Below are 24,694 nucleotides of genomic sequence, written 5' to 3' on the forward strand. Positions count from 1 at the left end.
TCCACATAAATTCATAATAACATTAGCTTAAATATCCGTGATTCGGCATGTTTTAGATAGCTTCCATATTGAAATGATAATAAAGGATGCCTACCAAATCCAAGATTGACTGAGCTTCTTTTCTTAATATGGAAAAATTAGCACGGGCTAATTCTGCCTGTTCTCTGTCAATCTGGAAACAAGACAACAGATCATAATTCATAAATTTATGACAAAAAAACAATATCAACATAGTTGTAAGACCTACACACCTTATGGAGATCTTCACTATCATGTTCATTAAGCAACAAGAATTGCAGAACTGCTGTTGGAACATCTGGATCAAGTGTATGCCGGCAATACTGAAAATAACTAAGTAGCAAGGCATATTGGCTGTACACACCCAAAATATATTCATGTGTATACACACACACACAGAGTCAGAACCCCACAAGTTAAAACTGGAATAACAGCACCAGATTCCTAATTAAAAACCATACCGTCTTCTTAAGGCCTCTGAAGATTCATTTCTCAGAATTGCCATTATAAGCTTAAACAATATAGAATGGCAAGCCCCATTTGATAATTGCTTCACCATTAAAATATCAAGACCTGAGATACTATCAGAATTTAAACCGCCAGGGCACAGAAATCTTTCATCACGTAGTTTAGCCATGCATGTAAGTGCAACCTAGGAACATTTCACGAGAATCGAAACCACATTAGACATTAAAGTTGATAGCCTGAGTTAACATATTAAGGAGGTTATGGATAAATCATACCTGACTCAATATGAATGTCATCCTCAAAGAACAGTCTGGAGAAGCAGAAGCACTCAGAGAGGCATCAAGAACCCTGCTCATGACCAGAGAAAGCAATCAAAGAGCATCCACAAAGAAAGTGAAGATTAAATATCAACATGACAAGGTACCCACAGATATAAAATTTCAGATTGATTTTCCAAAGAGGACATTCTTCTTGATGCAGACACCTGAAAAATTAGAGTTAGAGGATAACCACTGCATAAAGATATACCAATCAAAATGAATCCAAGAAAGACAGTGGACCTCCACAATCTGTGACCAGCCAGTTAACATATGAAGTTGGGCAGCTTGTTCCTCAAGGTTTTTATTATACTTCCATCCCCATCTTAACAACTGCTGAATTGCCTCCCTTACATCATTAAGTTCAGCTTCACTGCCAAAGTTACTCAGCTGGGGATACACTGAATTGAATTTCTGAGTAAAAATATAAATCAATACCAGCATCCTTTATGAAAGTCTCCAAGCGAGGAATTTTAGGAAAAACATTACAAAGAATCAGTCTTGGGGACTAACTAATCACAGAAATGGACCTGCCAAAGTTTGTCACGGAAAGAACCTAGGTCAATCAAACGATCACCACGCTCAGAATAATAATAGATGCTGCCCTTTCCAGATGCTGTTGTATCTTCAAGTATGTCCTCTGCCTATAGGACAAATATAATAAAAGGTCTCACACAAGAAACAATATGAGCAGCAGTTTCAAACAATAGGATCTTACCAGCAAGTCATATTTCATATTAGAGACGATCTGAGAAAGCTTCACAGTAGTATCTGGATATCTAAACTGGACCACCTCAAGCAATTCTAATACCTGAATTTTATTATAAAAAAAAAACAGCTGGTAATCAATTTTTTAGCACTAAAACAATGAAAAAGCAGTGCTCACTCCAAAATAAAAAGCCACTGATACTTCTCTAAATCTTGATAATAATTGTTATACTTCTTGTGAAGCAAGACATTTTCTTTATAGTGCATAATTGTGGAATAAACGAAGGCAAACAAGTGTATTTTAACTCTTCATTTCATCCTATAAGTACCCACGATAGACAAAGAAATATAGACATTCATTTTTGTTAGAAGTTGTAGTTATCCTAAATCACTAAGTCACTAGGTTGTTATGACGTATATTCGTGAATTGGTACATTCTTCCTTTGAGCTAGCTTTTAGGAATGTGTTCTATCCAAACCCATTTATCATGGTACCAGAGCCAGACTTTTGTCTGCAATAATAGGTCTGAACCTGGCCCATTTGCCCGTGACGCTAAGCATGAGGGAGAGTGTTAGAAGTTGTATTTGTCTCACATTGCTAAGTTACTAGGTTGTTATGATGTATACATGTGAATTGAACACCCTCTTCCTTTGAGCTAGCTTTTGGGAATGAGTTCTAGCCAAGCCCATTTAACAATTTAAAATAGTGGGACATAGGAAAATCTGACCTCTAAACACATCCATAATGGATGGATAATCATGCCAGTTCCATACTGATAAAGAGAGATAAATGAAAAAACTGAAGAAGTACAACTGACAAAGATGCAATAGAAAATCAGGAAGTCCTATAAAATATCGTAACTAATAAGAAGGAACCATCCTAGTATAGAAGCACAAAACTGCAATTAAAGACATTTAAAAAAGATAAGACACTAACCACAGAGTAGACAGGCCCTACATGCAACAAGTCCATGAAAAGTTCGCATAATATAAAGAATATGCACAATGGAAGACCTAGACCATAATATTTGGAGGGCCACACTAGATTTACAAAATAACATATAAAAAAATTTGAATTATATATTCTACATCCTGAATTATTAAATCTTACAGTAGTTTCAATAGTTATACATACATATGACTCAATATATACATCTAAAACAATACTTTTGAACTCAAACATGTGAATGAAATATTTAAATATCGAATATGAAATTACAATGAATGGAGCAAGAAAGCTGTTAAATTCAAAGTTAATTATTCTGTGCAAAAAAACACAAGAATCTCAGAATTCAATTTTATACTATTTGGTTCAATTGAAAGTCATGATTATCTGGCTCAGGCTTCATTTTTGGACTTACAAGTAGCCTAGGATTATTTAAGAGGCCAAGAAGGGAGTCAAAAATGACATATCAAGCAAATTTGCCAAGATAAAGTGATGTTACACAGGCAGGGGTAGGACATCCATATTGGTCCATTAGTCAGGTAGGCTGAGATTATCCTTGCCAATTAAGATCATATAAGTTGTTATGCAATCGTCTGACCTACTCAATCCCTGTGAATGACAAATGATAACATCCATCAAAAAGTAGTCAATGCAAAGAACCTGACTTAACTGCATGCATACAGGATAATAAGGAGAAAAAGGAATGCTTATTATGAACTCAACCCTGAATACATTTAGTCATCTACCAGGCAAGTTCCAATTTGGTTGTTGTATGCGCAGCAGTTGCCTACTTGTGTATACTCGTATGGGTTACATCATCCAACCATGCAATTGTAAAAAAAAAACCCCACATACGTATATGTATGTGTGTGTGGATATGGGTATCTATAAACAACTGCATAAGCAAATTTTAAGACTTAAGAAGCTTGACATTTGCGAGTGCTAATTTATTTCTGTTAACGGATGAAACAAAAAGATTACCAACTGATTCCATAGAAAAGAAATTATGTAACACATGCCAACATTGTCGAACACTAGTGTGAAAAACAGCTAAACAACTCCTAGAGGCAGTCACTAATAGAACTATGATTCTTCCAAAAGCAAGGTGTTTTCTGACATAGTTGTACACGAGGATATGTCAGAATTATTTGGTTAGAAAAAGGTCTTGCAAGATGACCTAGCAACTAAAACATGTGATCAGAATCCATTTATATTAGCAGATAATAGAAGTTTTAATATCAGAATTTAGTCAGATGTGACAACAGAAATATAAACCACCAGATTGTTTCACTTTGATATAACTAAAACATAAGTCTCCTGGTCAAGAATTGGATTAAGGATTGCAAAAAAGAAATAGAACAATTAAAAGAAAATATAAAGTAGGCTAAGTGCAAGTGCAATTGCAAACTACTCCCATTATGGTAAATTTCATAAACCACATATGCATCCTGAAATACCAAAAATATGATAAAAAGACATGAACAAGTGAGAAAAGGACCAAACAATACCATACCTTACTCTTGCTTATTGCTTGTGCTCCAGCATGTTCAGTTCCATTTCGAAGAGTCATTGCATTAGAAGCCACACGATCAGACCCAATGTCAATTATTTCCCTTCCAAAAAGATGAGAAAGTATGTTCTGACAGGCTTCTTTGTGAGTGGGGCTACCCATATCACCAGAATGCAACTCTACAGCTAAAAGCTTCAAGAGCCATGCTCTCTGGAAAAGGCAAAAACAAAGAATTTAGCATGAATGTAGCTAATGACAAAAAGTGATAAATTACAAGTCTTAGAAAAATTATTTTCTTTACGGGCAAGGTTGAATAGACACAGATACTGAAGATGAAAGTTCAAAAAATTGGCAATGATAAAGACATTAATATCAATGTATCTAATTACAAGAAGGAATAATCTACAAGTTGTTAAGAAAAATATTTTGTATATTGGCAGAATTGAATGGAAGAAGACACTGGAAGTGAAAATTCAGAATTTTTGTTAATAGGTAGGTTTCCATGTAATTCATGAGGACAAGGACTTTTTAACATATAACTAGAGTACAAATGTGAAAATCAGGAACTAAAAAGGTGTAACTTTTGTTCTAATACCTCATCATGTATTAGTATTACAAGAGGTTAAGGAAATTGGTTGCCCTGTTATTTTGAGGTCATATCTAATATTCGGTGTTTGACTCGATTTGGCATTTTTGCCTAAAGCCGAATATACTGCATCTTCAATATTGAGTAGATCATTACAATGTTAATTTTAGAAAATGGGACTTGCAAAAAAAAATGCCTTAGAAATTTGAAGAAGATAGCCTTCATATCACGCAGGAAGCAGCCATAAGCACCCGCAAAAATAGAGAAAGAAATCTTATCTTTGATATAAAGAGACATGGCAGTATTGCGGTTAAGCTAGAACCATGATGAGAGTGCATCAGCGACTTTTTCATTGCGTCAGAACGTTAAATAAGTTACATTGTAAAGGATATCTGTCACCAACCCCTCCCCATCCCCACCCCCATCCCCCACCAACCTCAAAATGTCACCCAGTGATATTAGAACCTGGGACCTAATGGAAAATAAGGAGATACTAATCCTTCACCCTTAGGGGGGACAGTGCATCAGTGAAGAAAAGACATTTGTCAGCCATCAAAATTGAGTAAAAACAGCAAGAAACCTGGTGAAGAGAACTGATGCGAAGTGGCTGGTTGCTATTTCGTTTAGGAAGGGCAGCAACACCAATAGTATCAAGATGCTGTAACAGTGAAAGCAACCATTATTTTAGAAACAAATATCAGGAAAGATATTTTACAGAAGCAGCAGAAATAGTAGCATCAAAGAGCTTTTATCTTCAAATTGAGGTTCATGATGTACCTTTACAAAGAATTGGTAATTTTTGTTGCTTAACAAATCCATGGTAGGGCCGCATGTTAGTGGATCCAAGCACAGCTCATAAAGGAGCTGCAAGAAGCAAACAGATATATCTTTATATAACCCCAGGACTAGGAAGAGAAACAAACCGCATGACCACAGATGGAACTGAATAGAACAATTCAAGATCACTAGACGAATATCCAACCTGAAAACCAAACTCGTGGAGTAATGCATTTATTTCTGGTTTTGAGAGTTTCTCCAAGATTTCAAGAATAATCTTCAAGCAACTAGAAGAGGAACAACAAATGTATAAATAACAGAACAAAGATGAAAACATTCAGGCAATTTGGAACAGGAAAACCTGTAGTGAAATTTTGGCTGCAGAACTGTTCTTTCAACTGGGGTGTCGAGATCAAACTTGAGCAGTAAATGTGTAATATTTGGAGCCGGCCTACTAATATTATCTATCAGAAGCTGCAAACAAGTGCAGGAAATTAGGAAAAAAACATTCTGTATAGATTGGTGAACCTTCAGTATTTTTCGCAACAAAGCAGGGACTATACTTACTTGCATTATTAGAATTCCCGAGTCATTAGCACTGTTCTCTATAATCTGGCACTCTTCTGAACGTAGCTCAAGACAGGCTGCATAATCCTCAACCAAACAGCTTGCAGCATTGGACTTTAACAGTAACTGTACAAGCCCGATCATGCGAGAACTGTCACCCATGTAATAGTTATACTGTTAATGCTTTCTGGACATGGAGAATGATTGAAAGACCAAAAGATAACCATAAATACAGACACAGAAAACCACGCAACCACAGCCCCCCACCACCATTCTTATCTTGCAAACAGACATGCATGCACAGAATTCCATACAGAGATGTATATATACAAACATACATGTGTGCATGCATATACAGGCAAACATACATATCCCAAAATTGGCAATTATGAAATGACAAAATGCTAAAGCAGAGAGAACACCTCAGAATGGTCATAACTTTGATAGAGCATAGCTGAATTTGAGGTAGAAGATCATATCTGACATACTCCAACAACACCACAATTTGATTATGATCCTGAGACAGTATAACATCCAAGGGCTGCAACATGCGCAAGAGAGATACAGAGAGCAAGTAAATAGAATATCATTTGAAGGTGAGGTAAGCAATGCTGAGCACAAGCAAAAATAAACCAAGTAAGACTCTCAAGCCATATGTGAAGCAAGCACCAAGTTATATAACTAGCATCTAAACACTGCCCCTGAATTTTGAATGGCTTGCACCACATTTCTTTTACATCTATGGAAGCTAGCCTGTTTTGAGGTGCTCAATGTAACATAAAGGTATAATGTCAATCAAAAACCAGGGGTAACAATATTTGGAAATTAATAGAAATAGAAACAGACATCATACACAGGCCTGTATCCATGTACCACGTAAAGGAACCAATCAAGAAAAAAACACAGGACAATAATTAACAGTGTTTTGGTCCAAGTGTAAATGGGATGGGGTACGCGAAAGCAACAAATGTTGGCTAAATAGAAAGAGTATGAACACATCAATGAATGCATGGACATCTATTTCTAAATACATGAAGCAACATCAACTCATATATATAAATGGTTGGGCATACTGTTGAAATGAAGATGAGATCTTTTTCAAGATGATCAGATCATGATCAGAAAAAGAACTGTTCATATGCTAGCAAAATAAGCTACAATGACCTGAAATTGAGGAGAAAATAACGATAGCAACTAAAGTATCTGATTAAAGAGATTATCTAGCATATAAATATCTCACCATATGTTAGCCATCCTAAATTGAAAATGTAGAGGGAATCAATAAAAGGAAAAAACCTAAAAAGCTGACCAAAACAAATTTTAGAACTATTTAATATCAATATTACAAGCATCTATTTACACACACAGAGGGAGAGAGAGAGAGAAGGACAAATAAATAGAGACCTGGTACAGAGGACGCCAGTAATCAGAAACAACTAGATCTTTTTCCAGGACAAGGATGATAATTTCCAAAGAAAGTTGCACTGCCTTTTCTAGAAGTTGCCCATGAATTTGACTGGTGCGTTCTGTCATTATGAAATTGACCCCTAGCAGAAGAATGCCCATAAGATTGCGGAATACCGCCTTCCCGCTCATGAAATCCTGTCCACAAAATATAAAACACGATTGCATAAGGCATGCAGCTGAAGCAAACCTCTAAGCATAGCGCAAGATCAAGAACGCAGACCTATGCAAAAAGCTCAAAAGGAATGAAACAGGGAGGAAAGTCATTATATATAAAAAAAAGTTCAAGACAAAAGGCCAAAACGAAATGGCTAAAGTACAAAATATAACCGTGCCAGACATGGATTCTACAGTATGACATCACAAATTTATTAAGAGAGACAGGGAAAGAGGATTTTCTTCAGGCTTCTCATCATTGCAAAATCTCTCACCAGTTGCTAGTCCCAGTCATTTCTTTCTAATCAAGGCAAAATAACAACATCAACTCACAAAGCCTAGAGATCAAACTAAGACATTAAAGTACAATATTGACCAAAATTTCAAGGACCAGCAATGAGATAGAAGAAAGAAGACACCATTTCGGTAAACTTCGAGATAGAAGAACGAAGACAACATTTAGTTAAACTTAAACTCCGTAAACCCAAAATGGCAATAATAATTTTCTAGTCTCTATTAAAAGCCAAAAGAAAAACAGACACTATATACAATGAATAAACAGATAAATGAATCTCAAGACATTACGAGTTATAGCATAAAAATAGACCATTTCAAGGCTGGGACTAACAAATGAGCTACCAACATGAGTCAGGGTTCCAGAAAAGACACTGACTTTAAGGCATAGAGAAGTAGCTTCAGGTCATTCAAGTATATTATAAATTAAAGGTTCTAATAGATGCTAAACTTATTTTATAAAGAAGTAACTGATAACACAAACAACTGAGCAATGTAAAAAACATGCAATCTTTAAGAATCTCAAGCAACCAAGTCTTCCTGCTCTGCTGAAAATTTAACATGATAATTATTTTGTATAAGCAGCAACTGAAAGTTGCCATATCATAGGTCTAATCAATGGCCTACTTTAGACATTATGACTCATCCACCTATCACGAGTAAAAGCTATGCATCCTCTATACTGTGCCCAAAATCTGACTACAAGTCCAATAACCAAAAGTAAATCAGCTAAATGAAGTTGCTGCAAATAGCTTGAGCTCAGCTGATTAAACAGATGACCAGCTGTTGAACCTAAACATGCCATCTAAACTAATCTCAACAAGCTATGCATAAGAAAAATGGCATTGATCAAACCAGAATCAAACACAAAGCCATAAAGCTCTAAGAACACAACTAATTACTTTTCAAAGGATGCAACAAAAGCTGATGGACTTATACAAGTCCATAATTTAGATTATCATATAAAAACCCACAGCAGAGCTCAAGAAAAGCTAAAGCTGCAAAACCAGTGCTTGTTAAGGCTGCTAACTACTTTTAATAGTGAGAAATACGTACTTTTAGCAACTCTAAGACAGGAAGCTGCATTTCAAGTGAAGATGGCTGTGTCAGTGACCGATCAACAACACTGTCAACGTCCTCATCCTGGATCCCATACATGCTCAGCATCCTGCAGAATATATTATGAAAGAAAATCATTTTCCTCATTCACAAGTCAACTGATTCATCTATTTTAGAAATTGAACTACAAAACTGCCAACTTTGAATCAAATTAAAAAGTAAGAATTGATACATAAAAGCTGACAGATAGGACAAAAATTTTAGCAGGTATAGGGTCATCAAGAAAAGCAACTGGAGAAGTAAGATACATAAATAGAAATGTGCAGAAAAAGGACTTCAGGATTAGAAGGTCAGTTCACTCACATATGAAAATGCTGAAGACAAGCAACAACTAACTGCCATTTCTCACACGAATCAGCGTAGGCTCTCTGAGGGAATGGCCCAAACACATCATCATATATGAAGCGAAAGATGCCTATAAATCTGCAATGGGCCTCAATCTTTAGCTAGCAAGTAAAGAGTAGATTAATTCACAAAGAGATACAAAATAAACCATCGACCATTACCTACGCCCTCTATCGCTTACATCTTTTTCCTCCGCAATAAGGACATTTAATAGGTTAAGAAAAGAAATTGTTGATGGATATCTTTCTATCCTTGCTTCTATTTCATTCAACTCATATCTCATATCATAAACCTGTCAAAATTAAATTTCAAAAGAATAAATTTGCCAGTTGTAGATGGACAAAATAACTTTTCAAGTCCAAGATGATGGTAGTTGTTCTCCTCAAATCAACTATCAACCACTCCCTAAACACATAACACTTTCAAGTTTTTAATCCTACTATACTTCTATAACACCCTATATTACTAACATCAAGTTCCAACCAGACTAACTAGCATTATTGTACCACCAACACATGTGCAATTTCAAAAAAGAAGCACCAATAATCTAAACTACAGCCCTCTCTAAATTATTATCCCAATAATTAATAACCCCTCACATTTAATAAAATTCATGAAACCGAACTCGTTCTAGAAACATAATTTGATATGTCTGCTATTTAATAATAAATACAAAATATCAAAAAAAATTAATTAGCAGAATCACATTCCTAAGAGACCATATATCACTTTGAAGAAGAAAATTTCAGTTTTTGACTAGGTGAAATTGGGGAACATGAAGCTTAGAGCAAATTTTCACTTTGAGAATGTTCCTTTTTCTTGATGTTGATCTTTTATATTTCTTGCACTTAGTGTTTAATTGGAGATGTGCACTATCCTTGTATAAGATTATTTATTGGACCAAGCTCACTGTAACTTGTAAACAAAATATATAAGACCAAATTAGCATGATGAAGACTTTTTAACTATCTAGAATATGTAGTGGCATTATGTTCATGAAACTTTTTTTAAGCAGATATTCTACATTACTGTGCAATGGATCCTATTATTTAGAGCAGTCAGACTAGTACATAATTGGCAACATTAAAAACTGTATTCAAATAAAGTTAAAAATTAATCCAGTTCATATTCAACTAAAAAGAAAAGAACAGTTGACTAAATTCATCAAGCCAAAAGTTGTAGATAAAAGGAAAAAGAAAAATAAAAGTAAGGAAAATTATATCACATTAACACCACTAGATCTTTCTAAGAGATGCAGCTCCAAACTGAGTGGAATTGAGGGAACAGATTCATATGATACTATTAAACTTGGTGCAATGTCGATAATGATAGTGATTGATAAATCAAAATAACTTCATTTGGGAAAAGAAGCAAACACAACAATTTTATCAATGAAGTTGCAAGCAAACAAATAAACATTCATATTTTCCATTATCTTATTAAGTTCTCCAACTACATTTTGTCACATAGGCTCCACATTGCTGCGAGCTCCAGCTCCAGTATGGTGGGTGGCAATTGTTATCAAGTGTAACATCCACAGCCAGAACTGACTAAAATTAAAATAATTGGCAAAATTTGAAATATTCACAAAATCCAGGATTTCTTTGATCATTTATGCTTTAGATTTTAAAGAGCTTTATTTGAGAAATTATCACTGAGGGCTGACACCATGTGGAAGCAACCATCTGTGAGCGAAACTCTAATTTTCTTTTCATGCAGTAAGTATGACTAGTGTCATATTAGAAAGTCAATATTGCCTACAGGTGGTCCATAATGGGTGATCTTTGCATGACTAAAGAGTAAGAGCTAGTTAGCTACGCAAACACAGTCAGACCCACCAAATGATACAACAAGTTAGAAGTGTAGTACTAATATGATATTTACCTAGCACGTCAAAACCCTTAAGATAATAGATCAAGAAAAGAAAACAAGCAATGACCACGAGAAATGATGTGATGGTTGTCTAATGCATTTTGAGTAGAAGTAAATTCATCTACTAGAGTACAAAGAAACAAACCTGAGCTGTCATTGGTTTTCCACTATTTACAACACGAGTGCCAACTACTAATGGCAAATCATACTGCTCTAGGTAACTCCAAATGGTGTCTTTTAGGACTGGAGAGACATGAATAAATGTAGTTATGGCATTCCGCAAGGCACCCTGAAAAAGAACACCCTGCTAAATTTAGAAAGAGAAAGACGAATAGGTGGAAACTCTAATCCTCAAGTGGGTTCTATAACTGTTTAAAAGCTACTTAGGCAAGCAGCATTATCCAAGCAGATTTCAACCTTCAGAAAAGGAGGTACATTCTCATAACTAAGGAGCTTGAACAATGGTTCAATATCAGAAAACCAATTCTTTCTTTCAGCGGGATGTCCATTTTCGATAACCTGCATCACAAGACATATTAAGAACAAAGTCCAAGGCCGCAATGCCAAAAAAAATCAATCAAAAACAGAATAAAGAAGAGGTATGCAGTTAGTAGCGCATGAGCAGTATCAACCAGAAAGCTATAGAATGGTAGAGTTTCTCATCGAGAGCAAAATAAGAAATTTAGTAATCCTTGAGAACTATTAATTAAATCAAGTAAAAGAACTGTCTGAGAGATCAAGAATCAACTAGCTTATCAGTACAAATACAAATTAAATAAATGAAAATTGGTGTTTGACGCATCAAGTAATTAAGAGCAATGGAGATCAAGAAGAAGAAAAGATTGTAAAGAGAAAAAAGAAAAAAGGAAAAGCAAGTAAACCTTCTGAAGAACATTCAAATAAGCAACTAGTGCTTTTGCATCCCCCTCCTGAAACTCAGGTAACACGGCCCCAGCAGTCTGAAGGGATTGTTTAAATTTCTCATCATAAATTGTTAAGCAGTCGAACAAAGTACTCCACCCAACAGAGCGGAACGCTTTACCCTGAAGTAGTTCATAGACCTTTGCAGCACCTTCTTGACTGGAAGCCTGAAAATTTATTAAACCTATAACACTGATACCTGACCTTAAATAAACGTGATGGAAAATGTTCCATTCATTAGATTAAAAATTATACAATACAGTTGACATACCAAAGTACTCAACATTTTCAAGAAAGCCACCAGTGTTTGGAAATTGGTGTGATCCTCTCCAGCAAAATTCACAAATGTCCATAAAACATCATTTCCAGATAACAAGTCTGGTTCTTTCTGAAGATTAAACAAAGTCAGAGGCATTCATAACATATAAGAATACTACGAGCACTAAACGAAAAAGACATTTTATGCTTAACAAAAGCATTCTAGTCATATTTGTCTGATAATACATTCAATATTTCTTTTAGACCCTAATCTAAACATATCCTTTAACTAACACTCAATTTAGTTTTCTTTTTGAAAGAAATAATACTAACACTCGATTAGATTTAGGTAAGCAAACAATTTGTGTGAAGCATTTATATTTTTGGAACTTCATGATTCTCATGCCATGTGGTAATTTATCATCAACAACTTCATCAAGTGATAACCACAATGTCAAACAAACCTGATATATTTCGCTCACAAACTCCATCAGAGATACAAATGGTGAAGGGCCAGTTTCACTGGCCTGTTGAGAATGCAATTTGCTATCATGTGAAGCAGCCAATCGATATGAATTAAGCACACTCATTGCATTCTCCTTTGAATCTTTTACCTTTAAGAAAAAATCCTATCATAAGCTTCTCAAATGGTGATAACGAGAAACAGACCAAGAAAATATAGCATGTGTATGTGTATCACAAGGTGCTATTCATCATAAGAAAAAAGCAACAACACAAAAATCTAGAAATTCGCACAAGGTGGCAATTCTTTTCTCACAAAAAAACCTAGTGTTCTAACTAGATTGCAAGAAATAGAGATAGGATGACTTGAGAAGGTTCGAACAATGCATCTGATACTTGTCAATTGCTTGTTGATTGCTCACGCAATCCATACAAACATTTAAGCCCTCCACCACCAAATATTCAATAATATTTCCCCAAACAATACAATATGACAAGGCAATGATAGGATGATATTAAACACTGACAACTTTTACTAAATGCATTAGACTCGTGCAATCAATACAAACATTTATGGTTCCACGAATATGTCTGCATAATTTTGACAATGCAATAGAGACAAATAGGAAGTGTCATACCGGACAAGAAGACAAGGATAATTAGCTATGAAAAATCAGGTGACAGCGCTGATGGTATCAGGTGTTGCTATGATTAAAATATAACACTTACTGTTCAAAACTAAAATCAAATATTATTACATAAGATAATGTTTCACATCAATACTCCAACAGTCATATTTATTCTGAATGGAAAAGACAAAATCTTCAAATAATATCCACAACTCCTTACTCCAAATAGCAGACTAAGATACGATTGTCGTCATTTTCACTAACTCGGTGGAACTCCACATACTTTTGCCTATCTTTCTTAAATTCGACTTGGCAAGAATAATGAAATTGAGTATATATCCGAAGTAGAACAGGTTGCACAGATTGATACCCATATTTCTTATTTATATCTCCTATTTATTTGTTTACTATTCACTTATGCATAATAATATATAGTTTAAGAGCAAGTCGGCTTTGAAGTCCCTCTCTCTGCTTGCACAAAATCATTGAGCATAAAAAAAAAATTTATAACAAAATCAACCATAGAAGACATGGGGCTGTCTAGGCATAATATTAGCCGTTTTGATGCATGCACGCATGGGTAAATCATGTAGGTTAAATTGCAGTTGCACCCATTAGAGAACAAGCAGCGAGAAAAAAGACCATGTTACAAGATGAACCAATCATTCACATCAGATGAAGCTAAAACTACAAAATCATAACAAGCACCCATTTAAATGGCCATGCATCTTATGTCCAAAACACCTTAGGCCCAAATTTCAAACAAGCAATGAGTACACAGGCAATGCAGATGTGCAAGAAGTGGCAAACTCATGCACACAGGGGCATAGGCTCTTGCACAAACAAGCAGAATATCAAGTGGAACACTGAAGTCACCTCTACAAACTAATAATTAAAAAAGGCAGATGTGAAACTGTACATTATACTGAATTTCATCATACTACACTTGTAAAATGGACCCCTAATTTATCCCCCTTTTAAACTTAAGAAAATTTGAAATACTTCAACTGACCTTGTGTCTAGCAAGTGGATGCGATAGGAAGCAAGTGATCAGCTTGTGTAAATAAGCATTGTACATGTAGATCATATCCTCATCATCATTCTGCAGATTAAATTGATACAAAACTTCAATCGCAATATAAAATCAATCAGCTTTGCATCAGATTTTATCGAAGAAAGCATAACTAGCCATAACCAACTTTAATTGAATGATGGGCAATCAGAGCAACTTGTTATTACTTTTTTTTTTTATAAAAAGAAAAGAAAGAAAGAAAGAAAGAGAAAGGAAAATGAAACATTGGCACAACTTTCAACAATTATCTATCTACAGGACTGAGTGGCACAACACAAACAGATCATCTGAAAAAGCACTTGATAAACATGAAGAATTAAAACGAATAAATTTGAAAAGAAATAATAAGGATCAATACATTCTTCATAATTTCCATTTCTAACATGAAAAGACCTACTGAAATAATTGAGACCCTGCTTCAAGCATCCATTAAAAAGCAGAAATGTAAAAAACGAAACAAACCAATCATAAGTTCCTAACAAGAAACAGTTTTTTATTTTTTCAGATGTGCTTCCAAAACCAAGAGTAGCTGCAAGTAAATATTCTGCTCAAATGAATTGTTTGGTTACAATGATTACATTCTCCAGTGGACCACGATTTGGAAGAATAGGAAGGGACAAATGGAAAGCGTTCTACTAACAGACCTGATAAGCTGCAGTGCGAAGAACATTATCCAGTAAAAACTGGAAAACATTCCTCGAGAATATGAGTTCCAGGCTTGAATTTAGGTAGCCCAAATCAGTTGATGAAGCATTTGAAACTTCTTCCCTTGCAGTAATCACATCATTTATTAACATCAGATGTACAGACCAAGCAAGCCTTACACCACCAATGAAGCCCTCCACAACTGGATCATTCTCAGTTGCCATCAGCTAGACAATGCATGATACCCAACAACTTGAGGCTAAGTTAAGAAATTTACCAAAGATAGATAAAGAAACTGAAATCGATGCTCTTACAATTTCATGAAATTCTTTTCTAAAGGAAGCATCACAAGACAGAATAGATGCTTTATCAGGTAATGCACTCAGGGCGTCTGACATGAAAGCAATGACAAGACTGAAAAGAAGACAGAACGCAATCTGCAAAGAGAAAAGAATGATAACTATTTGCCAATGCAGCAGCATAATTTAAGGATATGAGAATACGTACAGGCATCAGATGAGCATATGGCATCAGTAAACCCTCGACATAACTTTTACTAATAATGGGAAGAAATATAACCAAAAAAAAGCTAGATATTCCAAGATGTACCTCAAGGCCCATCTTTAAAATAATGGGCACAAAATTACTGTCAACAGAAAACAAGGACATGCCTGATGTTTTAGAGTGCCATTGACCTCCACAAGCTCAGAAGCACTATCTTTTAAGGTATAGATAACATCCTTTACATCTTTTGAGCCTGTAAAAAGCAAATATTACAGCTGTTATAATAATCAATCTCATTTCTTATAATTGCATTTGTAGATCTTGTACTTAAAAGCTCGTAATCACACTTTTATCCATCAAGAAAGAGATAAGAAAAAGAACAGAAAAATGCACAAGGGCACCATCAAATGCTCCACATACTTATTGGATTGTATTCAATGTTCAAGATATGCAACAATTCCAATTAAATACGGTCCAAACTCCAGATGGATTTCATAAAGACAAATTTAGGGGAGGGATAACAAATAATACAAATTAGCTACCTCCGTTGGTAAATGGTGATTTATCTTGCATGTTTCCCATCTATTATAAAGTGTAAACCCAGCTGCCCATAAACCTTTTACATATATGTGAATATATATAAACACGAAAACTTAATCTATGAAGACATCTGTGAAGTAATGTTCCATTGATCCTTTAGTATAGCCTCAGCAAACACATAGGCACATCCACAAATACATATTCTTAAGCTTTTACAGTATTGTGTGGGTTAGACTTTTCTTCTCTTTCTTGTGTCTGCATTCTATGGCTCATTCCATTTGATACGAATTCATCTAGTTTAGGGATTTAGGTTTCTACATACGATTTTGGTTAAGTTGCACAAAACTCATACATAAAAAGAAGAAATTTACAGACCAGCATTCATAGAACACCAGTAGCTATTGTCCAAATTGTATGACAACCAAAACAAACAATAACAATTTGATTAATTAAGGTTGTACTGGGATTGTTATGACATATTCACAACTTTTCATTTTCAGTTTACTCTCTAAATCACACCAAATGTTTCTCAGTATCATCTTCTATCATCATCCCCATTCCCTTAATCAAGTCCAATACAAAATAGTATACTAAACATCAGGTGAAAAGTCAAGCACTGCATTCAATACACCATATTTCATAGACAAATCATATGGAACTATAGAACTAGCATCACGCACAATAACCAAATAATAAAAAAATAAAAATAGATAAAAGACAGCTAAGAAAGTGCTTAGCAGCTTACTTATCCGCACAACCAAAACAGACAGGACAAGGCAATGTCCGAGCAAATGTCTCTCCTTATGAACCACAGCTCGCCGCTCACTAAGAGCACCTCTAGAGTCGAGGACATAGTGGTCACATAGAGGCCCACCTAAACCGGCAGGCTCTTCTCGATTGAGTTCCTGGAATTGAACAGGCATCGACTAGCTCCATAAATCACCAAAAAATACAACGCTAACAATCTACAATGCCAAAATACAGGTACAAATCTTGTGCAATGAATTGTGCAAAAACTAAGTGAGCAACAGCTAGATAGCTGTTCAATCACCAGAAAATATATGGTACCTGTACCACTAGAACAACTTAATAACCTTAATAAGAACTAGAAAGAAAGTCATCAGAACCAATACTTTAGCATGTACAGATATTCTTCTGAAATACTATTACTTCGTGAATAATTAACTTTGAAAAGTTAAAAGGCCTATAATAGATCAATAACCTTAACTTTGAAGAAGACAAGTTGCTTAATTCTAGCCAAAACAGGATTAAGTAAAGCAACAGTACTCCACCATATTAATGTGCTAATGGAACATTACAGGAAGCATAATTAAGTCACATAAATGCAAACTCAATGCGAAGAAAAGAGCACTTCTCATTTAGGTCCAGTACATTTCTTTATGTAGCACCAAACTTTTTAGGCCTTTGTGAACACCCTAGGCATTAGAAGTACATAGAAACAGATCATTTCGTATCCAAATTGGCATAGTATGACAGAAAGCATCATATAGGTTCAAACCTTTATTAGAGAAATCAAACGCTGCCTAAGCCCGCCACTTATAAGATCTTCTAGACACTTCTGAATGTCTAAAACAAGGTCCGGTTCAAGTCCCTGATCAAGTACAACAGCCTGCAAATAAAGTGGCTCAATAATCTTAGAGAGTTTCAAGATGAATTAAAGGCGTGCATGGGCGCGCGCGCACAAAGGAAGAGAGATAGATACCCTTAAAAGAATGTATAGAGCCGTTATAAGATCCCGTCTCTCAGTGTACCAAAGTCCTGCTGCAAGGCGCAAAATTTCTAATGGCTCTCGTCCCATTAAACCCCACTACAAATAAGAAGAGCAATTGACAATCAGAAATAAGATTCCATTTCTGATGCATATGCCTTAAGTATAAACTCAACAAAGAAAGAAAAGAGAGATCCACCTCTTGGTTGGCAGAAACAAGCAATTGAACACAATCTATTTCGTTGAGATGGAGGTCATCACTCAATTTCAAAGCCTATATCAACCAAAATTGAGCAAGAAAAGAGAATGCAAATCAAACTTCTGATATTATTTCAGATACTTAAAAAATCAAGGTCTTTACTAATAGGAATTGCAAAATCGCATAACTTATCAAGTGTACTGGACGTCTCAGTACAAGTTACATACTTTCATTACTCATATCAACAATGAAACAGCTACCAAAACAAAAATATTTATTTTTTGACCTAGTGCAGGGGAAAATGCAGAGGACTAGCACATTGATGCACTAGCACATCTATTGATCACACAGCAGAATTCAGCACTTAGCACCACTAAGATGTTACTATATAGTCTCTGTTCAATCCTAACGTAGATGGCCATAACCCACTCTGTAAGTCCTTGATTGATTAAAGAATTTTTTTCAAATAGGAAAAAAGAAAAAGACTCTGGTTAGGGACTTATTGTATGGCTTTCATCTAGTTATCAATCAACAATTAAGCCTTAGATGATTTTAATAACTAAACCTTAGATGATTTTAATAAATATCAATCATGTTAGACCATATACATGCAAATAAAAATACAACATTGTGTGGTTCAGCATCATAAGACGATTGCTTAATGGAAATGGTATAACCAAAACTGTGAATCGGCTCTTATGGTTAAGTAGAACGTGCAAGAATCAAATCTAAGGGTCTCTAGAGCAGTGAAACACAGATAGCTGGAGTTTTTTAAGTAGGTCATTTTGATGCATTAAGTTCCATTTCTTACGAAAATCCCTTACTTTGTAAAATCTACATATGAAGCACCCAATTGTGCATGGTTAACATAAAATGTAAAACGTTGACCTAATATTCAAGAAGACTAATTAAGTTGTTAATAAAAAAAAAAAACTAAAATAAACATGTTATAAACATAAATTGACTTGCAAGCAGCTAGTGGAGAATGACAAAACAACACCAAGACAAGACCAAGCATAATTGAACAAAATGCAAATGTAAAGAAGACAAACTTACAATCTGAACATCCTGATCATCTAATGGAATTGGCGGTGAATCTGGTAACCTAACTTCTTTTGACTGAACTTGAGCACGGTCCGAAGGTTTAGGAGGCTACCAAATGAAAAAAATAAAAAAAAATAAAAAGAAAATTAACAAGTTAATCTAAATAATGCATATAAAAGATGAGAAAAATGAAAAGTGGTACGGTACCGGGTAGGAGAGAAGGTTCTGGAGAGAAGGGAGAGAGCTTCGAAGGGCGTGCAAGAGCTCGATTCTCTGCGCCGGTGACGGAGACGACGAACTGAATAAAGAAGATTCGACTATCGAATGGAGTTGCTTTGGAGACACCATTTTCTTGTTATTGGGTTTTTGAAACCCTAGCTTAATAGGAGAAAAGAGTATTACTATTATTATTATTACTGTTATAGCATATGAATTTTTAGGCGGGAAATAATGAGTGAAAGTTGTTGGCTCCGAAGTTACACACAGAAAGAATGGCGAAGTGATCAAAACCCTAGATAACCCCTAATAGCAGGCATTAAGCCAGCTAGTTAGCTCCTGTTTATTTCTGGGAAGGTGGGTAAATACGAGTCGTCGTTTCGAAGCAGACGTCGCGTCGTTGCCGCATGCGCTGCAAAATATGTCGCCTTCTTTTTCTTTGAAATCTAATAACCTTTTTGCCTCGACAAGTAGCGGCTGCGGCTGCGGCTGCGGCTCCGCTAGGAAAAGCCGTAACAGTTATGGCAATGAAAATATAAAACAAACAGTAGCTAACTAGACAAGAATTCTTTTATTAATAATTTTTATTTTCAAAAGTTTGTAATTTATAAAGTGAAACACACTCGTACATATAGAATGCATTTATTTTATTTTGTTGGTCTTCAATAGTTATAATAAACCAGCATAGTTTTTTTTTTGCAATAGATATAATTACTATGTTAGTATATTAGTGTGTTAAAAGAAAATAATATTTTTTATAATATAAATAATAAATTACTATATTTTAGGAGAGAAAGTTTCGAACTTGATATTTCAATATTTGACACTAAATGTCTTATCATTAGATAAAATCTGATGGTTAAATAATCATTATTCTTTTTAATAGACAAATGTTTGATGCTGCAGCTGAAGGCTGAAGAGATTTTATTTTTTTTGAACGAAGACTGGAATTCATTAACCGGAGGGCGAATTACACTAAGTTACATCAGAGTTTACAAGAATCCACAAAGAACTGGGCATAGAATGATGCCAAATACAAGGGAAACCATTGTTTTTCGCCGCTTTAGCAACCCAATCCGCTGGTAGATTAGCACTTCCGAACACGAAATGAAAGAAGCAGCTCCTAAGCGAGTTGTGCATCCCCCAGATATCCTCCACAATAGCCTTGACTTCCCAATCCACAGGATAGCCATGGTTCAACATTCCCACAGCAATATTCGAGTCAGACTCAACAATAACCATGCCACAAACCCTCTCTCGAGGCAAGCAAACCGCTTCTTTAGTAGCCCAAAGCTCTGCAGATAGAGCAGAACTGCATAACTTCCTAGTTGCCCAGCGAAGTTTCTTCCAATAATTCCCAGGCCAGCCATTTTATCTCTTCCAACAAAAGCTATATTGCTCGACTTATGGATAATTTTGTAAAGTTAATTTTATAAATTTTTGTAATTGGAATTGTTTAGTAAGAAATAAATTTTATATTACAAAATATTTTATAACCATGCCATAAATATCTTAAAATTTAAATAACAGTTTACAACTTTCGAAGTGCAAAACTCCTAAAGCATGGGATATTAATATCAACTTTTCCCTATAAATAAATTACAAAATTATATATATATATATATATATCACCTGCTAGCCGAATGAATCTTGATCGAAGCAAATTCAGGTATAGGAATAGGACAATCGGACGGCAATGATGATCTTTCCTCAAGACTGTAATTTTTTACAGAAAATAAGTTTGATGGGCCTCTTTAGTCTTTATATTTCTATAACAAGTGTAGAAAGTGGAGAGAGAGGAACCAAATAAATAATCATTTATGGAATTAATAAACCTTACTAGGAGAGAGTTCTACATATAAAAATTGATGATGACATTGTGGAGGCAGCTCATGACCAATTTGGCTTCTGACAAAAAAAATAAATAAAAAGAATTAAGGCAACCGCCCTGCCTAAAAACTGATGCACGTTTAGCAGCTTCTTTGGTCGTCTCAATAGCTTGAGAATCTCCACTTTGCAGAGTCCCTTTAGCACATTTGATGCTTATCTTGTCACTTTCTTCCCTCTGGCAAAACGCCAGCAGCATCTCTTGTCCTTCTGGGATTATAACAAGATAAATGAAACCTAAATTTCCAAGACAAATCGGTGAACCCAAATCTTTTTACTATCTTATTGCTGCTTCCCAAACCAAGGAGTGAGAGTAAAAGGCATGGAGGTGACCAATAGGTATGTTGTAACCAAGGCGTATATAGATGGTGCACCAAAAGAGAGTGAATTTGAGCTCAAATCTGAAGCTATTTCTCTGTTGCTTGAGCCTGGATCAAATGATGTTATTGTTAAAAATCTTTATGTTTCCATTGATCCTTACCAGCTTAACCGAATGAAGAGTCGGAGTTCATCACAGACACATTCCAGTTTTGCAACTGCAATTAATCCTGGAGATGTAAGTTATGTCAGTTCCGATAGTTAGAGAGCATCTGTGATGAATCTTGAAAAGACTGATCTTATTTTTCTTTGACAGGTTATTGATGCTTATGGAATAGCAAAAGTTTTGGCTTCAGGGAATCCTGAATTTCAAAAGGATGACTTGGTTATTGGACTCATTACTTGGGGAGAATATAGTGTAATCAAACCCGGTGCCATGCTAAGGAAATTTGATCCTATGAGATTTCCAATGTCACACCACGTAGGCATTCTAGGTATAGCAAAATCATTAATTAAAGAATTTATTTGGTTTGCAAATGAAATTCATAATAGAAATAATTTTTCGATATCATATGATTTATTTTACAGGATTTAGTGGACTAACAGCCTATGCCGGATTATTTGAAGTATGCAAGCCAAAGAAGGGTGAAAAAGTGTTTGTATCTGCTGCTTCAGGATCAGTCGGAAATTTAGTCGGACAGTATGCCAAACTGTTCGGTTGCTACGTTGTTGGCTGTGCCGGAAGCAAAGAAAAGGTCTAATAATTTTCCTTCTTATTACTTGCCGAAGTTTCTTTGGCATTGCTGTTGGCACTAGTATTAAATTGGCTGATTAAGAGCCATTGACGATAATTTTGAAGGATGATTTGACATGTTTGATTATTTTGAAATCTCAAAACAGCATAACTAATATGCTTCTTATGACATCATTTAAAATGGTATTTTCTGGAGAAAAGGGTCCTTAAAATTATTATTTTTATGTCAAATTGGCTCTGACTCTCGTAAAGTACAGATAGCAATGCTAAAAGAGAAACTTGGCTTTGACGATGCATTCAATTACAAAGAAGAAACTGATTTGAAAGCAACTCTCAAAAGGTTAGTGAATATGTCCTCGACAGCATTGCAATCAGATAAGATAAATCAACTTCCCCAGTTTTCTAAAGCTTGCAGTTGATGCTCCAGGTATTTTCCTGATGGGATTGACATATACTTCGACAATGTTGGGGCTGAAATGCAAGAGGCAGCAATAGCTAATATGAAAATATTCGGTAGGGTAGCAGTTTGTGGAGTGATTTCCGAGTATACAGATAGTGGAAGAAAAGCTGCACCTGAAATGATAGATGTTGTGTACAGGAGAATCAAAATCCAAGGGTTTTTAGCTGCTGATTTCATGAATGTATATGCAGATTTCATTTCAACAACCTGTGATTATCTTCGTGCTGGCAAGATGCACGTTCTTGAAGATATCTCAACTGGTGTAGAGAGCATTCCCACATCATTAATTGGACTTTTTAGAGGTCATAACATTGGGAAGAAGATGGTTCAATTAGCAGCAGAGTAGTTATTGTTTGATTGCAAGTCTACAAAATTTTCCAGTCCATTTTGTGGGTTTTTTGTTGGCTAATTAAGTTGTGTTGTTGAGTTCCATGTCAACTATTTCATCAGAAAATCCAATAAAAATAACTGCTGATAATCTTTGTGGCCATTGTCTGCAACTGCAATATCTTTTCGTCTGAAACTGAAAAGCTTATGTTTATCAATGTTCAGTGAAAACTTGTACATGTTGCATATAAATAGCCATCAGAATGTCAATAAATATTTGTTACACAAATCATCCAGCTTCTTATTTGGATCATTGCACAATTACAAATATGATTGAATAAAAAATAAATTCTATTATCCTGGATCTTGGATGAGAATTTACTTCTACTTTTATATCTGTCAAGTCATTACAATATAATATTAATGAATTTTACATTGAAATTTGATATTACAATATAATGTTATTTTGCTTTGAAATTTGATATGATATTAGATCTTGATTATACATTGTCTTATGCCATGTGCCTCATGGCATGCTTTTTAAAAATATTAATTTTCACCCTCAAGCATATTATCTGCGTAAATAATTATTATAAAAATAATAATATATAAATATTGCATAGGTTAGTATATAATGTAATTTATTAACTATTTTGGGAGTTTTCTTTTTTTTTTTTCGGTTTAATATGATATGTATTATCATGTACTTTACAAATTTAATAGACAATTTGACATCAAGTAAATCCGAATTAATATAAAAGTATTAAATTTTTAAAATTTTTAATGTACTTTGATTTAATAATCCATGGTCAATACTAAGTTTATTAGATTTTTATTTTATCTAATTATATATACTAAAATTATTATTATTTATGAAGAATATATTTTTATTTATTTTTTAAAGCAATTTAATTATACTATTTTAATAGTTAATTAATAAAAGATATTAAAACAATATCTCCATGTTCAAGAATAAGAAATATGAGAAATTTCCTTTTTTAGTTTTGATACTTTTTCTTAAATTATTTAATTTTATAATATAAATTTTTAATGGTAATATGGTTATAATTACATAAAAATATTAATTTTATTTTTTAAAAAATATAATTAAGAAAATAATGTAAGAAAAGATGAATTTTAAATTTTCATGATAAAAGAAACAAAACATAAAATATTATATGGTAATAAATATTAAAAAATTTACTATTAGGTCTTTAGCTTGATTGGAGAATTTTATAAAGCTTGGCCGGTGGTCTCAAATTTGAATTTCCATTTTCTCCTCCTCGTGATAAAAAGAAAAAAGATAATGTTTTCTTCCATGTTACTTGATACGTTGTTTTAAATTTACAAATAAAAAAGAAAAAAATAAGTTTCTTGAGTTGAAAATATCTCAATATTATATATATATATATATATATATATATACACTTTGATGTATAATTATTTTAATGTAGGAAAATAATATTAATCACTTGAAGGAATTTATTTACAATAATCCTACTAATAATTATTATAATAATAATAAACACACAAATTATAATATATCAATAAAATAAAATCAAAGTGTTTTATTGTTTTTTCAC

General features: G+C 34.3%; 2 protein-coding genes across 4 annotated transcripts in view; one reads left to right on the plus strand and one right to left on the minus strand.

Annotated features, from left to right (window-relative positions):
* LOC8275880 (nuclear pore complex protein NUP205) overlaps positions 1-19,867 on the minus strand; it is a 28,396-nt gene extending 8,529 nt beyond the window's left edge. The window contains exons 1-34 of one of the 2 annotated variants that reach the window (XM_048371729.1): positions 19,357-19,864; positions 19,162-19,257; positions 18,106-18,180; positions 17,901-18,005; positions 17,697-17,807; positions 16,923-17,082; positions 15,805-15,890; positions 15,448-15,570; positions 15,133-15,360; positions 14,429-14,518; positions 12,790-12,939; positions 12,339-12,455; positions 12,028-12,234; positions 11,564-11,665; positions 11,292-11,435; positions 9,436-9,566; positions 9,233-9,352; positions 8,867-8,978; positions 7,301-7,498; positions 6,319-6,437; positions 5,897-6,047; positions 5,691-5,803; positions 5,535-5,616; positions 5,330-5,416; positions 5,133-5,210; positions 3,970-4,176; positions 1,522-1,614; positions 1,334-1,447; positions 1,047-1,217; positions 915-970; positions 762-834; positions 480-670; positions 252-372; positions 95-172 (exon numbers count right to left, since the gene is read on the minus strand). In XM_048371729.1, coding sequence (XP_048227686.1) covers positions 95-172; positions 252-372; positions 480-670; positions 762-834; positions 915-970; positions 1,047-1,217; positions 1,334-1,447; positions 1,522-1,614; positions 3,970-4,176; positions 5,133-5,210; positions 5,330-5,416; positions 5,535-5,616; positions 5,691-5,803; positions 5,897-6,047; positions 6,319-6,437; positions 7,301-7,498; positions 8,867-8,978; positions 9,233-9,352; positions 9,436-9,566; positions 11,292-11,435; positions 11,564-11,665; positions 12,028-12,234; positions 12,339-12,455; positions 12,790-12,939; positions 14,429-14,518; positions 15,133-15,360; positions 15,448-15,570; positions 15,805-15,890; positions 16,923-17,082; positions 17,697-17,807; positions 17,901-18,005; positions 18,106-18,180; positions 19,162-19,257; positions 19,357-19,497 — 4,230 coding nt within the window. In that variant the 5' untranslated portion in view covers positions 19,498-19,864. Of the gene's footprint in view, positions 1-94; positions 173-251; positions 373-479; positions 671-761; positions 835-914; positions 971-1,046; positions 1,218-1,333; positions 1,448-1,521; positions 1,615-3,969; positions 4,177-5,132; positions 5,211-5,329; positions 5,417-5,534; positions 5,617-5,690; positions 5,804-5,896; positions 6,048-6,318; positions 6,438-7,300; positions 7,499-8,866; positions 8,979-9,232; positions 9,353-9,435; positions 9,567-11,291; positions 11,436-11,563; positions 11,666-12,027; positions 12,235-12,338; positions 12,456-12,789; positions 12,940-14,428; positions 14,519-15,132; positions 15,361-15,447; positions 15,571-15,804; positions 15,891-16,922; positions 17,083-17,696; positions 17,808-17,900; positions 18,006-18,105; positions 18,181-19,161; positions 19,258-19,356 lie in introns of both variants that reach the window. The other variant, XM_048371730.1, reaches the window with a different exon arrangement.
* A 1,203-nt stretch (positions 19,868-21,070) lies between these two features.
* LOC8275878 (2-alkenal reductase (NADP(+)-dependent)) lies at positions 21,071-23,400 on the plus strand. 2 transcript variants are annotated; one of them, XM_048371576.1, is made up of 6 exons: positions 21,075-21,591; positions 21,737-21,808; positions 21,887-22,064; positions 22,159-22,325; positions 22,582-22,664; positions 22,752-23,400. In XM_048371576.1, exons 2-6 carry the CDS (start codon positions 21,746-21,748, stop codon positions 23,128-23,130), a joined length of 870 nt encoding a protein of 289 aa, XP_048227533.1. In that variant the 5' UTR covers positions 21,075-21,591; positions 21,737-21,745; the 3' UTR covers positions 23,131-23,400. The 2 variants fall into 2 exon arrangements, with proteins under 2 accessions (XP_002524486.3, XP_048227533.1); XM_002524440.4 differs by having other exon boundaries at positions 21,071-21,808.
* The last annotated feature ends 1,294 nt before the right edge of the window (positions 23,401-24,694 follow it).

Source organism: Ricinus communis, chromosome 3 (assembly GCF_019578655.1).
Source record: "Ricinus communis isolate WT05 ecotype wild-type chromosome 3, ASM1957865v1, whole genome shotgun sequence".
NCBI lineage: Eukaryota > Viridiplantae > Streptophyta > Magnoliopsida > Malpighiales > Euphorbiaceae > Ricinus > Ricinus communis.

Excerpts from the sequence above, each read along its gene's own strand:
- LOC8275878 (XM_002524440.4), top strand. The coding sequence starts at position 21,575 with ATGGAGGTGACCAATAGGTATGTTGTAACCAAGGCGTATATAGATGGT. Across the intron at positions 22,326-22,581 it reads GTGCCGGAAGCAAAGAAAAG|ATAGCAATGCTAAAAGAGAA; the intron begins GTCTAATAATTT and ends CGTAAAGTACAG. Across the intron at positions 22,665-22,751 it reads TTGAAAGCAACTCTCAAAAG|GTATTTTCCTGATGGGATTG; the intron begins GTTAGTGAATAT and ends TTGATGCTCCAG.